A 16,009-nucleotide genomic window follows, 5' to 3' on the forward strand; every position below is an offset into this window, starting at 1 on the left:
CCCCATTCCCCACTATCACCCCAAGCCCAACGACCACAGACCCCGGGGGCAAATCTCTCTTCCCTGATCCACATTCCCACACTCCCTTTCAATCTTCCCACTCCACTCAGTATCTCACACATTCCTCTGCCAACTTTCCCCGCCCACTGTATTTCTTTATATAACTTTCTATTCATCGATGCGTGAATGTTTCCTTGTTTGTTTGTTCGTTTATTTGTGTGATAGATTCAATGATCCAGACTGAATTTCCTGAGAATGACACCGAATTTAAAATCACGAACCTGCTGATTTTTATGCAATCGATGGTGGTCAGGGACAGACAGATGTCAGTGGTTAGTGTGTTGTGCATTTGAAAATAATGACAAACAACTGGGCGGTTTCATGTTCATTTGATATTTATTGAAGTCTATTTGATTTTCACTCACCATTTACAATCTGTTTGTTAAATAGGTGAACAGTGAACAGCAGAAATCTCTCTCCTCAGATATGGTGGGTGCTGTCAAAACATCAATTCTCTTTTGTTGGCTCTTCTTGAATATTTAATATTGATCCCAAAACTAACACTCGCTGCAGTATATAGAATGATCATAGAACTTTCTGGTTCGGATACACACTTCCTCTGAAACTGGATCCGTTTTTATCCAATTGACCAATTTCTCTTTCGTAGATAGAATAACTCGATTGATAAAATTCAACAAATAATCTGAACAAATATGCGCAGGAATCTAATAATTTTATCACAATAAATCTTTTAAAATGACGGGAAATAAAAAAAAACTTAAGCTCTATTGCCGTCTAGAATCGAAAGCGTCAAAGTAAATTCAAAATAAAATAGTAAAGGATAAAATACAACAATTTTCTGTGTAATATGATAACACTAATAGAGGCATCAGATTACTGCAATGTATAAAACACACGTTATGTTCACCCTGAAATGCAAACAAATCATTCTGAAAATCACAGAAGAATGTTTTACACAGAACACACATGGAAACTTGATATCACAGAAAGATATGACACGGTTTCATATTAATTGCGTTGGTATGTTGTTGGAACGTGTATATTCATCTTGTCCATTGGTTTTCTATCTAAAGATAATCAGTAATAATTGGTGATGAAATTTCGGTTGAATGGCTCTGTAAAATAGACAATAAAATATATTATTTGAAGGAAATAAGTTTATTCTCATCAATAACATAATACTGATCCATTTATAACACCCTAAAGTACAGCACATTGGCAATGACAATCTCTGGGGCTGTTACTTGGGTTTCGTTCAGCGGCTGCTGTTTGTGAGACTGTTTCCAACTATTTTAGTTAATGTTTCTGCCATTTGATACCACATTTACAAAGGAAGAAGGACTTTTTACGCTCAAATAGCAGAATGTGAAATTAAATTTTGATTCAGGAAAATAAAATAAAAGTTTTGCGCATAACATATAGGACCAATAATCTCTGAGTCAAATAAAGAAAATAGTTCCAACAGTTCAGAATAGTAAATATAAATTAACGTTTTAGTCGCATCCAACCATGGATCACATCACTGTGAAGTTTCTGACAAGAAGTTTTTAATTTTAATTCCATCATCAATTGGCGTGAAGACATGTGTGACGGCTGCACATGATCACTGCCATTCTGTCTAATATCAGCCTCAAGTCAGGATTGTGAATGATTAAAATCACTGACCGGTGTTGGTCAAGTTGTATAACCATTACATTCACCTGTAACTGTGACTACTATTACACATGTCACCAGGACGATCATATCAATCATTGGCGGCTTTCTGTGATGTAAGTAATGCTGTAAATCATGAACTCACCTGTTTGATGGGGATGTTGCGATCAGACGGTGCAGAGCTCAGGAGATTCCCTTTGATTCCCAATGGGAAGTTGTCTGTACTTCTCGGTGTCATTCTCACAGTCAATATCATCATAATCATAACCACACTGACTGGTGTCAACAGGAAACAGCGGGTCACTGTCTGTGTGGTGTCCACCCTCTGCAGAGAGAGACATCATTTATTAGTGATTACATTCAGAAAGGTGTCACTGTGTGTCTGTAAGTGTGCGTCTGCGTCTGCATTTGTGTGTCTGTATATATGTGAGTCTGTGTGTCTATGTGTGTTGTCTGTGTGTTTGCCTGTGTGTGCCTATCTGTCTGTGAGTGTCTGTGTGTTGTGTGTCACGGTGTGTGTCTGTTTGTGTGCGCCTGTGTCTGTCTATGATCGTGTATGTGCTGCGTTTGTGTCTGTGTGTACACAGGTATGTTGTGTATGTCTGTGAGTCTCTGCGTGTGTACCTATGTGTTTGTGCGTGAGGCAAAAATACCGATTGCGGAGATAACCATCTTGGATTTCTGATTGTGTGTCTTACCTCCATCACTACAATCAGAATTTTAAAAAAACTGGAAGGGTTGGGCATTCAAGATGGAATTCCTCCTCACTTGTTAAATTTTAAATAGATTATAAATTTTTTAAACGCGCGTTTCAATAATTGCTGATAGTGCTGTAAACGATTGTTCCCTTCATTGCATTTAGGTTGTTATTAACAAGACGTCGAAACAAGGAAATCTGCGTTAATCGGTAAGTCACAGCACAATTTTATATGTGCAGTTATTGACACAGCACAGAGCACCATTATGTATGTGCAGTTATTGACACTGCACAGAGCACCATTCTGTATGTGCAGTTAATGGCGTTACAGAGCGCCTCGGAGATGAATTCATCAAACCCTGAAATATCCATTTCAGATTGCACATCGACCACTAATTATTCTGATTTTAGATATCACAACAAGGCCAAATATCTCCAGCCGCCCTATTACCAATCCCTTGCTGCAAACACGTACCAACTCGCCTACACATACAGTCACTACACATTGAAGCCTGTCCGAGACGTCCTAACTTGAAAGGCACTGCACAATTGTAATTCTTGTTGTCCTTATGCCATTACATTTCTGTATGGAATGGAAGATTGATTATAATTGCGATAGTGATAATGATTTTCCCTCCCAGATGTGTTGCTGATTAAATATCTCCCGCATTAAGCTAAGACATCACAGTTCGGCTCTTACCCTGACAGAGCGAGGCTTCCTGGACAGTGTGACTGGTCAGTGCGGGGACATCAGGGTGTGTGTCAGTGACCAGGAGGAGGCCCCGGTCCGCCATCTGGAAGGTTCCGCCCTCAGCGTCGTCGTAATCTTCCTGAAGATGATCTGTTAACAGGGAGTCAGTCTTACGCACTCAAACATTCAGATAGGAAAAGGAGGCAGATATCATAATATTATACAGCACAGAAGGAGGCCATTCAGTCCATCTATTGAAAGAGCGACCAAAATTACTCCAACTCTTCCGCGCTCTCCCCACAGCCCTGCAAATTTGTCTTCCCCAAATATCTCTCCATATCCACCCAAATTTGGACACAGTGGTGCTCAATGTATCTTATGCCTGAACGACTGAAAAAGTCCTGAATTTCTTTTTAGATACTTTATCTGAAGATTAAAGCTTGTGTTACTGTGAAAACCGGATAAATTGGGAGCTCTTTCGCCTCTGGGTCGGAAGGTTCTGATTGTAATCCACTCGGGGACTAAGATCACACTCTGGATAACACTCCACGGCAGTGCAGTGCATTGAGCTCCGTTTGGATGTTTAGCTGGAATTTAAATATTGCAAATCTCAAAAGGGAAATAGTTCTTATACTGGAGGGTTGCCCCACATTCCTCCTGATTACTGTGCATATTTTGCGCACAAATTGCCTTTCCAGTTCATCAAGAGATATACAATCACTAAAAATCACTGGAAACATATGTGAAGTGCTTTGAAACGTCTCGTCGAATTGATCAGAGGCTGTATCACATACAATAATTGTTTCACTCACTCACCATTCGGAAGAAACACCTCAGCGTTTCCTTGTTCTGCATCAGATCCATTCACACTCTCCCCAGTGTAGTACTCCAGTTTACTGATAGAATCGTTGGATCCTGAAACTGTGCAAATAATGTCATTACTGTCCCATTACAGAGGTTCTTAGAGCCTAATTCTACTCCAATATCAAAACGAAGAAAGGTATCAACAATGAGAGATTTTTTCCGAAATCGTGGATCATTTTCCAAGGATGAAAATATGGTCAACCGCTCAAAAACATGATGTTGATCAAGAGAAAATCTTTAACATACCAGGAGCAAGTTGGTTAAATAATATTAATATAATTTTTGAATACTGCCTCTGTTTAGGCTACGAATGACACATTTGAAAACATGGTATTATTTTAGATATTCGCTGCGACTACAGACACACTATAACCATCGCTTATATTAATTTCTGTAGGATTCGTTTTGGTGAATTGATCAAGCCCAATATCTAAAAGTTATTTTACTGTATACTAAATTAACTAATGTAACTTAGCTTAATCGGTGAATGCAGAAATCATCGTTGATAATATTTGAAAATTGAAAGACCGAACAAATTGAAGTATTGAGTAGGTTTCACCTCTTTTAAGTGGGTAAATTGATACAACGCAACTGGATGTGGATTTTTCAGTTCTCTGAATAAAAGCTTGAAATCCTAACCACAGCGCATTCAATCATTTGCATTTGCCACCAATCGGGATACTAATGTTGATGCTTTTTGTTCAATGATGCGGATGCAATAAATATGATTGTAAAGTATGTACCAGTGGAGTCAGCCTCGAAGTTTCTTCTTCTGATCGGCCGATCCTCAATTTCTTCATAAATTGCTTGATACAAACGAGCAGATGGATATTTTTCCTCTGTTGGAAGTTGACATGTACAGAAGTTAAAATATTAACCTGAAATTGCACAGTGGAGTTTGAAATTGATATGTAAATATTTGGAACATGTTACGTTAGTATTATTATTTGAAAATGTCAATATATCATCGTCACTATTGCCTCATTATTCATCAGTGTACTTGTTTTTGTCAGTGTTTGTTTCAATCGGTAAATATGACTGTGCATTTGTATTTAGGTACCTGCAAATATCTACTTAGCTCTGTGTGTTGGTGTGTTAATACAACTGTGTATTTGTGATGCTTTGTGGGTATCTACGTTTTTGTTTGAGTTTAACTTATTTAATAATAATCCCTCCAAAACCAAAAACAATAATAAATTGGTCATTTTCAATCCACTACTGTTTGTGGGACATTGCTGTGCGCAATTGGCTGCCACGTTCGCCCACAAATATACAGTCAATTCACTTTATTTTTTTGTAGTCCTTTATCGAAAAATATGTTATTGCGCTCCGTTTACGTTGAGGCCTAATTGTGTCTGGTGGTTTCTTTATGCATCTGTGGTTGTGTTTGAGCTACGCATTTGAACGCATATGACTTTAATTTTAGTTTGTGCAACTTTACAGATACATGTGAACACAGGCAATGAAATCGAGACGGTAAAAACAGGTAAGAGTATTAAATTAACAAAAACAGACACGTGCGTCAACAGGATTTTATCTGAATTGATAGAGAAGCTCCAGCCATTGCTGTGAGATCAGATTCCAGTCTCACCTGTTCCTGAAGAATTACTGTCCATCTGTACAATCAGTGCAAACAGTACCACCGCTAACAGGATTCCAAGGACGATGCAGACCACGAAAGGTATGTTGATCAACTGGACTTTGCAAGTCAAGGACATAACATTTGTTATTTTATTGTTGTACAACATGTGGTAGTCACACTTTCGAAACTATAAAGAAAAATGCTTCACACTAAACTGAACGTTATCTGAAGCAAATTATTGCACAGTGATATGATATGTTCCACAGTGTATTCAGAATAATGCCCAAACTATCTGAAAAATTGTCCTGATGCAGCTCTTTTCCTGAAGTTAAACGCCTGTTAATTTCTAAAATGTAGTTATACAGTCTGTTCATTTCTCAAGTGTTGACTACTGAAAGGTTAGTTGACAAATATACTGGTTTGGATATATTAATGTTTTTACGAATGAATGGCAATACCTAGTGGTAATATGTAGGAAAGCTAAGCAATGCATTAGCAAAAAGTCAAGTCATTATGTTATTTACCGAAGGATGCGGTTGGGACTGGCGGTCTTGGAGGTTTACCTGCAAAACATCGCAAACAACATAAATCCAGTAACCATTCAATTTCTGGCATCAAATGAAGTCAGAATTAATCTGCTTTTGTTGAGAAAAATTTAAAAAACCTCAAATTTGTCGATGAACATTGAGAGATCGGATCCCTACCGGAGCAAACCACACCGGCGTCTTCTTTGTGAACGCAGTCGCTGCGACCCGCGGATGCGGAGACGCAATCCCACAGAAAGGATTCGCTTCCTCTGCAGTGAAGCTCGTCCAGCCATATCTGACCAGCGCCTTGTCCGAACCCCGCCTGTCCCACAGCCCGCACGGCCGGGCCGCAGTCCAGCTGTCCGCACACCACACTGGCCTCTCGGATATCCCAGGAGTCGTCACACACCGTCCCCCACGTCTTATTGCTCAGTATCTCAACTCTCCCCGAGCAAATGCTGCTTCCTCCAACCAACCGCATCTTCTGTCCTGATCACACAATATTCATATCATATCTGTTAATTATTCACACAATAAACTATGCACTGTTGCATCATAGTATCAAAAACTGTTAACTTGTGAAGCATTATTCATAGGATAAATATAATCGTCCTATAAATAATCTTTCAAATAATATTAACGATGAAAATTTGCTCACTCAATCTGCTCATGGACATTATTGCGCGCAATTGACTGCCCAATTTTGCCCACACATATACAGTCGTTTTACTTTCCTGTATATTCTGTGAAATGGATAGTCATGTCCTGAAGACCTGAACCGCGCATTATCAAATTGAACCATTATTATTATTAGTCGTATTATGCAGTCCATGCGCGTTGCAGAAGATACTATGAAGCCCCTTTAGACATCCTACTGTAATGAATGATTTGATATCAAATGCAAGTGCCTTTCATTCAATTATTTTTCATTCAATACCTGATAAATGATGCTGCTCGTCAGGTGACCTCCCAGGGCACTGTTTTGCACGAGCCGTTTTTCTCGTAAATTTCTCTGCATTAAACACAGATTTACAAATGAAGTGGTTCCCATTGAAGCACAATAAACATTCGCTCCGAAATTTTAACTGAGGAACATTTCTTTACCTTCACAAACTACGCGCACATCGTCCGAATGTTCACAGTCGTGTTCACCCCAAGGTGTCGAAGAACACTGCCATAGGAAGGATTCCTGTGAATTACACTCTACGTCATCCATCCAAATAGGTCCAGATGCTTTATCAATTTGGCCATCAATATCAACCTTCAGAGCGTGGCCACAACCTAACTGTTTGCAGATCACCTCAGCGTCTTCGAGTCCCATGGAGTCGGAGCAAACTGTGCCCCAGGTCCCATTGTAAAACACTTCCACTCTCCCCTCACAGGAATGTTGTCCATTCACCAGCCGCAGTGACTTGTGAGCTGCGAAGGAATAGTGCTGTTGTTTGACACACGTTTTCGATTTATTTGATCTTAAGTGCTCCCCACCGAGTCAGATTCCGTAACCTGCTCCAAGCAATAACGTTAAATAAATGCAAGTCTGTCTCGTTCTTGATGTTTTAATTTCATGTGGAGGAGCTCACGTGAAGTACATTGGATAAATCTATTATTAATGCTCGAAAACACCGAGGTGTAATTTATAACAATATAGTTGACGTTTCATATAAGAGTAACATATGTTACCCCTTGTGTTTGATTATGAAAAATTACATTGACACATCTGAAATACTCCTCAGTCATTACACATTTCAGAGGTTTTACTAACTATTTGACGGAATATCCAGCCAGATTCAGAGGTCAGTGTCCCAGAACCAGCTTAAATTGAATGATCCTGTTTGATCTGGAGATGAGTTGGACAGTGCACCAGGAGAAACAGTATCACATCAACAGGTACTGATAGCCTTGTCAGCTTTTCCTCCTGCACTGAATTGTTTTCCTTTACATTGATTACCCCATTTGAGTGTTGACCCCCAAACCTTCCATATCAACCTTGCTGGTGCTGATAACAGAGCCAGGCTGACACTCAATCAGCAGATAGTAATGGTGTTACACAAGGTGTTAAACTCACTTACCTGTACAAACAATGCTCACATCTTCTTTATGACCACAGTCATGCTGCCCCCATGGAGACGAGGCACATTCCCATAGAGCCGATTCATTTCCTGAACATCTCATCTCATCCAACCAAACTGGTCCTGAGGTTCGCCCACAAAGAGCATCAGCTGCTTCATCAAATACTGGTCCACATCCGAGCTGTTTGCACACAACATCCGCCTCAAGTGATCCCCAGGAGTCATCACACACCGTACCCCATGTTCCGTTGTAGTAAATCTCCACTCTCCCAGCGCAAGAACTCCCACCGTCCATCAGTCTGATCTGAACATCTTCTGCTAAACGTAAGCAAAGTTTAATTGAAGGTAGAACTGATGAGATGGGAGCACGGAGTTTGGTCTGTGGTAAGTAAACGGGCAGCAGAATTCTGATTGAGCTTAATTTTTGAACAGTGTATCTCGGGATTAAGTCAAGCAGAGCGTTTGTCTCATCCAGTCCGGTGGTGAGAAAGGCAAGTAGGAGGATTTCGACTACATTTGGGGTAATATGTTGTAGGAGGCGTGCAACATAGCTGAAGTGAAGGAAGTGGAACTGGTCAGGGATGAATGTGAGTGAGGAAGCTTATTCTGGGATCGAAGTGGATGCATAGATTGCAAACCTCTTCGGTGTGTCTGAGGGAGACCCCGGCGAGGCTGAGGAGTTCAGATCCACTGGAGTGAAGACATTACCGGGAGCCGAAGAAAATGGCTTCTGTCATATCAACAAAAAGCTGCAAGAAGCTTGCACACATGAGGTCTTCCACAAAAGCTTATAGGACATGGACGAGCCTCGATTCGCTGCTCGAGAAGGCAAAGGAGGAAAAGGAGACAAGGCCATTGATGGAGCCCTGGGGTAGCTCGAAGTTGAGCGGGTTTGGTTGGAAGAAGAAACAATTTAATACTAGAAATTTTATTCTCGTGCTGCTGTTAACACTTTTGGCAAACGTTCACTCACTTGAACTTTGCACTCCAGCATCAACTGTGCTCCCGTTTGATTGATTTATCCGAAGCTGTTTGTTATCTGTTCCATAATAGAAAAACAAAAGTCAGTTTTCTGGTTGGGAAAAACGTTTGCGTTTTAAAATTATCAGCATCCGTTAAACAGAATTGTGTGTCGATATATTGAGTGTGGGTGAACCTTCATTATACATTGACTGTCATTCTCCTGTCAGAGCTCATTCGCAGAACCAAAGGTGGAATAATTCAATGATAGCGGACGTTTTTGCATCGAAGAAGGAACACCAACAAGAAGCCCTATTATCAGATATTTTATAATGCGGTGTTAAATTGACAATGATTCATTCCATATGTTAGTAAAATGCACTCACCCGAACAAAGCACTCCCACATCACTGCTGCTCCCGGAGGATGAAGCCACTGTGGAATGTGCGCAGTTCCAGATGTGCGTCTCGGTTCCCGCACACTGAACATTATTGATCCACACAGGTCCAGTGCCTTCCCCGTACTGGGAAGAGTTGTAGACTGAAATAGCAGAGCCACAGTTCAGCTGTCGGCAGATGACATCGGCATCTGATATATTCCAGGAATCGTCCAGCAATCTGCCCCAAGTGCCGTTATGATAAATCTCCACTCGCCCATCACAGCGGCTCACACCGCTCTCTAACCGTAAGTGCCACTGTGTACCTGCAACGGTTTCAATCAAAAATTTCTCCATGAAAACGTGTGAGAGCTGAAGTGTAGATAATCGCAGCTACTCGTTGCTAAACCGTGGCAACACACCTGACACCACCACACAGAAAACTGCAGTAACATGCAAATAACGAGAAACTTTCACAGACCTACACATAAACAACAGACAACAACAGACACAATGACATCAGCCTCCAACCCAATAACTCAACAAACATCAACCTAATGTGGTAGGAGTAAAGAAACTTCAGCAACAGGTGAATATTTGAAACAATTGTGCCCAAAAAGCATTACCGTCACACATTAAACCAAAGGTTTTTCCTCATCAGAATCAGTTAATCAGGTTACAGTGTGGGAATGAGGGGTAACTGCTGTATCTCAGGAGTCGATGCTGCTCCGTTCTCGATTGCAATAATATAATTAATGTACTTTTACCGAATTAATGCCTTAATAGGCCGCTTTATCACGTGCAATGTTTATTGTAATTTCACTCACCCGAACATGCAACAGTAACGTCATGAACATGTGTGCAGCTGTACTCCTCCCAGAATGACCAAGGACAGTCCCACAGCAAGGACTCGTTACCAACACAATTAAAGTTAGTTTTCCAGATACGACCTGTTTCTTTCCCAATCTGTGCTCCAGGACCAGTTGATAAAGCATATCCACAATCCAGTTGCTTGCAGAGAACACCGGCGTCCTTTAAATCCCAGTAATAATCGCAGATGGTTCCTGATTTATAATCGCGCTGCAGCTTAACTGTGCCAGAACAGTTGTTGTTTCCGCCGATTAACTTCAGGGAATGATATTCTGTAGTGGAATGATTAACGTAATATGAATTATAATTTTTAAAATAATATTAATGATACAAACAAATAGCTTAGCGATGTGTGATTATCAGGCAGCAAAGACTTGAAAGCTGAAGCAATGATCAAATACATAGAGTCAGAAATCTACATGTAGTTTCGTGTCCAGTGTCTAATGCACTCTACAAAATATGAATTTACCTCCAAGTGTTTTACCCATTCTCTAAACAATACAATATTTGACTATTCAGCACCCTGCAAGTTAGTAGCTGACTACAAAGCCTTTCATAGTACCTGCTATCAAAGGAAGGTCTGGGAGGGTGCGAAGCGAAATGATGACCGAAAGCAGAGACGATAAACACAGTTTATAGTTAGTCTGTGATTTACAGCAATTTGATACTTTGACCCCAAATGTTCAGAAGGAATACCTCTGTGATAAGCACTATTACACTCGGTGTCCCTCCTACGGCTGTGAGTGACGCACAATACAGAAGATGTTTTTCTCTGCAATGTCAAAAGCTCTCTATGAAAGATTAATACTGTCAGTGACTGATAGTAAAATGCGATCAATTATTTTTCAGCACGAGTTGTTTGGTTCCCAAATACAGCTAACAGTCAAACATATCCAGCAAAGTATGTTTTTAAATACTGTATCCGTGTTGAGACAACATGTTTTGACACTGTGTTGAAGGCTGTACCTGAGCAGAATATGCCACCGTCTCGATCATGTCCGCAGTCAGGCCAACCAACAACAGGTCCCGATCCTTCTCCAAAGCGAGCATCACTTGATACTGATAAAGCAAATCCGCATCCCAAATATTTACAGATATATCCGGCCATCTCCATGTTCAGGTCATTTCCACAAACTGACCCCCAAGTGTCCTGGGTGTACAGCTCTACTCTCCCCGAACAGCGGCTGCTTCCATTCACCAGTCGGGGACTTTTAGTTCCTGCCAATAAAACAAAAACAAATCATCAGGGATACATTCTAAGTTATATGCAATTAAAATGCAACGACAACATGGATTAATATGGCGCCCCAAAGGCAGCTTTGGGTCCCAGAGGACTTATCAATACCATATCATCATAATCTACGGGAACCATTGGGTTTTTCTAGGATATCAGCAGTTGTGCATGAAGTGTTGGATACCGGAGACGTGGATTTGGTGCTCAGAAGGCATCAGATCACGACAAGTATTACATCCAATTATATGTCTGATGAAAATAGTTCATGATACATCTGTTTGTGGGGTTGTGGCCAGAAGAACACTTTCTGCCGAAGTAAATAATTTGGAGCTTGTGAAGCGTTCAGCTGGGAAAGACTTTTTGGAAGCAACTGGAGACGTCAAGTCTGTGTATGAGGAAACGCATTAAGCTTTCGGCTTCTTTGGAAATATCTGGAGAAGACGATATTTACGAGAAAGGAAAAGAGAAAAGAGGCGGAAGTCTGTATGTTATGTTGAAAAAGCTGGATTTGTGGATCCAAAGACAAAGTGATGAACAGATTCTCGGGGGAACCAAAAAGGATGGCTTCGATATTGTCAAATTAAATTAAGGAAATTAATGCTCGTCAAGACTGATGGTATCGGCTGTCGGTTATCGCAGCAGAGGTCGAGTGATAGAGACTTCACTTCAAGGATGATTTATGATAAATGGCCTTTCTCTTTGAAATGACGTCTGAAAGCTCTTCTTGGGATCTATTAGCAATTCAAAATTCTGTATTTGGTTGGGGAGTGAACAGCATTTTTGTCCAAGATTCAGAACCTGTCACTAAGAAGGTTCTTTGTGTAAGGTGTGGTGTCCTGTAGCTCAGTGGTTAGAGCACTCGCTTTGCAAGCGAGAGACCTGAGTTCAATTCCAGGCAGAGGGCGAAACCTCGGGCAAGTTTCCTTACTCCACACAGAGCCTAATAATAATCCCTCCAAAACCCAAAACAATAATAAATTGGTCATTTTCAATCCATGACTGTTTGTGGGACATCGCTGTGCGCCATTGGCTGCCGCGTTCGCCCACAAATATACAGTTAATTCACTTTACAGTGTGTTCTGTGAAGCGCTTTGGGACGTCCTCCCGACGTGAAAAGCGCTATATCAAATGCAAGGATTATTATTATTATTATTATTAAGGAGGTGATGGGGCAATCAGCAGCGCAGCAAGTGAGCTAGAGGGGCAGGACGGAAAGCCGTTTGAGTTGAAATAATAAACACTCCTGCACGCAGGCTTCATACCGCAGTTAGAAGATTATATTTTTACCACTTGCAAACTTAATTCCAGATTATAACCATCGTCATTTTTGACATTGAGCCATTTATGACAGGTGGACGCCTCGAAGCTCTTCACAGGATCTACTGTCACATTTGATTACTACGTATTATCTGAGACATTTTGGTCGGGAAAGGGAAAATGTGTTAAAAAAAAAACAACTTGCAATCATGTAACATGTCTTGGACCGTTTAATAGTGGTTGACCCCGAGCCGGGGGTGGGGTGCCGGGCGAGGTGCTGGCCAGGCGATTGAGGGATTCTCTAGGATTAATTACTAATTATTATCTTAAGGACGCATATATTTAAAATAAATATATTTTACTTCCGTGCTGAAAAATTATTTCATTGAAGGATTGAAGCCACAGTTGTGCAGAAACACGGAGGTTAAAGAAAATCAACATTGAACGACGGAGGAGGGCTGGAGGGTGGGCGGTAGCGGGGTTGAGGGTGGGGGGTGGTGAGGAGCGGAAGGAGGCGGTGTGACCCCCCAAAAAACTAGGGATTTAAAACTGACAAACTGACATCATGTGGAATGCAATCTCTATCAGAGTTTCTCAAACTGTGGTTTACCGAAAATATGAGGATTGAAAAAATTGATGGGAGACTGAATTATTTACCTGAGCAGATGACGCCGGAATCATAGGTGTGTGACCAGTAATAGTGACCCCAGGACCCTGACTGACAATCCCTCAGAGTAGACTCACTTCCTCTGCACCGAACATACGCGGTCACAACGGGACCTGAGCCTTCGCCAAAGTGAGCGTCTCCTGATGCTGACAGCGCGGCCCCACAGCCCAACTCCTTACACACCACAGCCGCGTCCAACATATCCCAACCACTGTCACCAGAGCCAAAGCCATCCACTGTGCCCCATTGTCCATCGTGGTAGACCTCCACTCTCCCGGCACACGGGCTGCCGCCATTCACCAGCCTCAAATGATCTGCAAAAACATCACCAACAATATGCCTTTGTAATTGATTTCCAGTCGCGCAGGATAGTCATAATTATAATAATAATATTTGTACATAATCGGAAGCGCTCTGAGTCGCCGTCCGGGGTTGAGGGCGCTATATCAATCCGAGTTGTTTTTGTTGCAGCTGTTGCATTTGCCTACACAGTCATTGCTCCTTACAGTAAATTCTGTGTAGCGCTGGAAGAGTTGTGCAGGTTGTGTCAGGGCAGTGTATGTAATCGATGGTGGGACTTGAACGATGGTTTTCAGTAAATGATAGAGTTAAAGTTGCTGCACATTCCACGTGTCCTCATAGTTCAGGTGACATTGATAGGCTCAGCGGGATGTGGAACAATAATAATTGACACAAGACGAAAGTTAAATGTGGACTGGAATCGAGGTGTGGATATTTGGAGGGGAGAACAGGGTGGAGAGGCGTGTAAATCAAGAGACGATTTGAAGCACAGACCGAGGTTACTAAAGTTGTATTACTTAGGTTTGTTTAAATAGGGGATTACATAAGGTGGAGAAAGAGGGATCGGGGAGCAAATGCTTTAGCTTCCATTTACAGGAAAACATCAGTCAATACGTATTAAAGTTGCAACGGTTAGATGGAAGACACGAATCGCCTTGAGTGTTCCTGCAAAGATGAGGTTAAAATTCAAACAAACAGAGGAAATGTTCCTCTCAATTCAGTACTGTAAAGGAGAGAAAAAATAACAAGGACAAACTCAACGTGAGATGTATTGAAACTGCGGGATAGATCTTCACAGCAAAAACAATAACTTCTTATCTTCTTGTACATGTGCCTGTCACCCGGGGAAGGGAAGGGTCTCTGGGTTCTTAACAGGGCAGAGCTTGTCCAGAAACACTGCAGCACTCTTCCTCAATCCCTCCTCCTTGACTCCAAGTTTATATAACATAGGAAGAGCTTCCACTTCGACCTCCCTGTTTCTCTGGGTCGGGGTCCTGCTGACCCAGGCGCTCTGAGATGCTAACCTGCAAGAGGGACGGTATGCCAATGCAAGATGTTGTCAATGAGGCCGAAGGATAGGTGGGACTGCTAGAGGATGAGGGGTACAAGTAAGATGGTTAGGGTATGACGTGAATGGCATGTGAGTGTCAGGATTATAAACAATATCCGTTTTGCTAATGGAAGCCAATGGAGCCTGACATCCATAAAAGCTGCAGCAAGTTGCATCTGCAGTATATTTCGCACCATTTATGTCGGGAGGATGGCCCTAGTCTTGGGTTTGGTGGTGCTACAAAGTTTTGATTTAATTGTATTTTATGAATTTTGTGCTGAAGACAAATAGCTTATCCAAAAAAAAACACTCACCTAATTTCTTAGCTTGACTGTCGACTTGAGGACCTGAAATGAGAAAGTTTTCGCCAGTTACATACTTTAGAAGTTTAGTTTGAATGATGAACCCTTTTGAACTATTCAATCTCATTCCCCATCAGATTAGTTTTGACAGACAGAGAGTAACCCACTTGTAAAGCTCAGTCCGTTCTACTTCCACTGCACAACGTTGCGCTCACGGTCAAATTGAACGCTCAACTAAGTTGATAAATGATCAGTGAAATCAGATCAAAGCCTTCTCTCTCAGAGGGCGATACCGCCTGACCGAGCCTCACACAATATACAGTGTGACTAAATAGTCGCCATACAATTACAAGTCTTATAAGTCTGAGGGAAATGGTGATAATATATATTATATATGTATATATATTGAATCTAATTATATGAGTACTGCTACTCATAATAATCCTTTCGTTGGATATTGCGCATAATCCCAACATTCAGACGTCTCAAAGCGGTTCACGGAATATAATGTACAGTTTAGTGACTCTGTCATTTGGGGATGAAAGACGGAAGGAAATGCACTGAACAGTGCCCCGCAACAGCTCTGCACAAAAACTGAGCGACCAAATTATTATATTTGTCAGGAGATTTGGCGTCTCCGACAATACGCGGCTCTCTCTCCGTCACCATCGCCCCAACTCCAGCGCTGTGCTGTATCGTTATCCGGGTCTGTGAGCTCAGGTTCTCCGAGGTCTGTGGGTGTGCGGTTGTGTGGGTGTGTGTTGGGGGGGGGGGGAGGATGTCTAACCCGCAACCTCCTGACTCGGAGGCGAGAGAGAGAGCAAAGGTCGGAAACGCAACCGAAGCCGAAAATTAAGCACTCTGTAGCTGGAAACTATTTAACTATAAA

General features: G+C 41.6%; 1 protein-coding gene across 1 annotated transcript; it reads right to left on the reverse strand.

Annotated features, from left to right (window-relative positions):
- Window positions 1-4,607: 4,607 nt before the first annotated feature.
- Window positions 4,608-15,247, reverse strand: LOC103188567 (deleted in malignant brain tumors 1 protein-like). The gene is made up of 12 exons (XM_042345200.1): window positions 15,133-15,247; window positions 13,458-13,781; window positions 11,276-11,527; window positions 10,357-10,581; window positions 9,451-9,765; window positions 9,078-9,143; window positions 8,105-8,422; window positions 7,140-7,454; window positions 6,973-7,047; window positions 6,223-6,524; window positions 5,518-5,695; window positions 4,608-4,765 (listed from the first exon to the last, which is right to left on the reverse strand). Exons 1-12 carry the CDS (start codon window positions 15,245-15,247, stop codon window positions 4,608-4,610), a joined length of 2,643 nt encoding a protein of 880 aa, XP_042201134.1.
- Window positions 15,248-16,009: the final 762 nt, after the last annotated feature.

Source organism: Callorhinchus milii, unplaced genomic scaffold, assembly GCF_018977255.1.
Source record: "Callorhinchus milii isolate IMCB2004 unplaced genomic scaffold, IMCB_Cmil_1.0 Scaffold33, whole genome shotgun sequence".
NCBI lineage: Eukaryota > Metazoa > Chordata > Chondrichthyes > Chimaeriformes > Callorhinchidae > Callorhinchus > Callorhinchus milii.

Coding starts and splice junctions, on each gene's coding strand:
- LOC103188567 (XM_042345200.1), bottom strand. CDS start 15,247: ATGAGATTGAATAGTTCAAAAGGGTTCATCATTCAAACTAAACTTCTA. Junction 9,144..9,450: donor TGTGGGAGTGCTTTGTTCGG/GTGAGTGCATTT, acceptor ATTATGGAACAG/ATAACAAACAGCTTCGGATA. Junction 7,048..7,139: donor TGTGCGCGTAGTTTGTGAAG/GTAAAGAAATGT, acceptor TGTTTAATGCAG/AGAAATTTACGAGAAAAACG.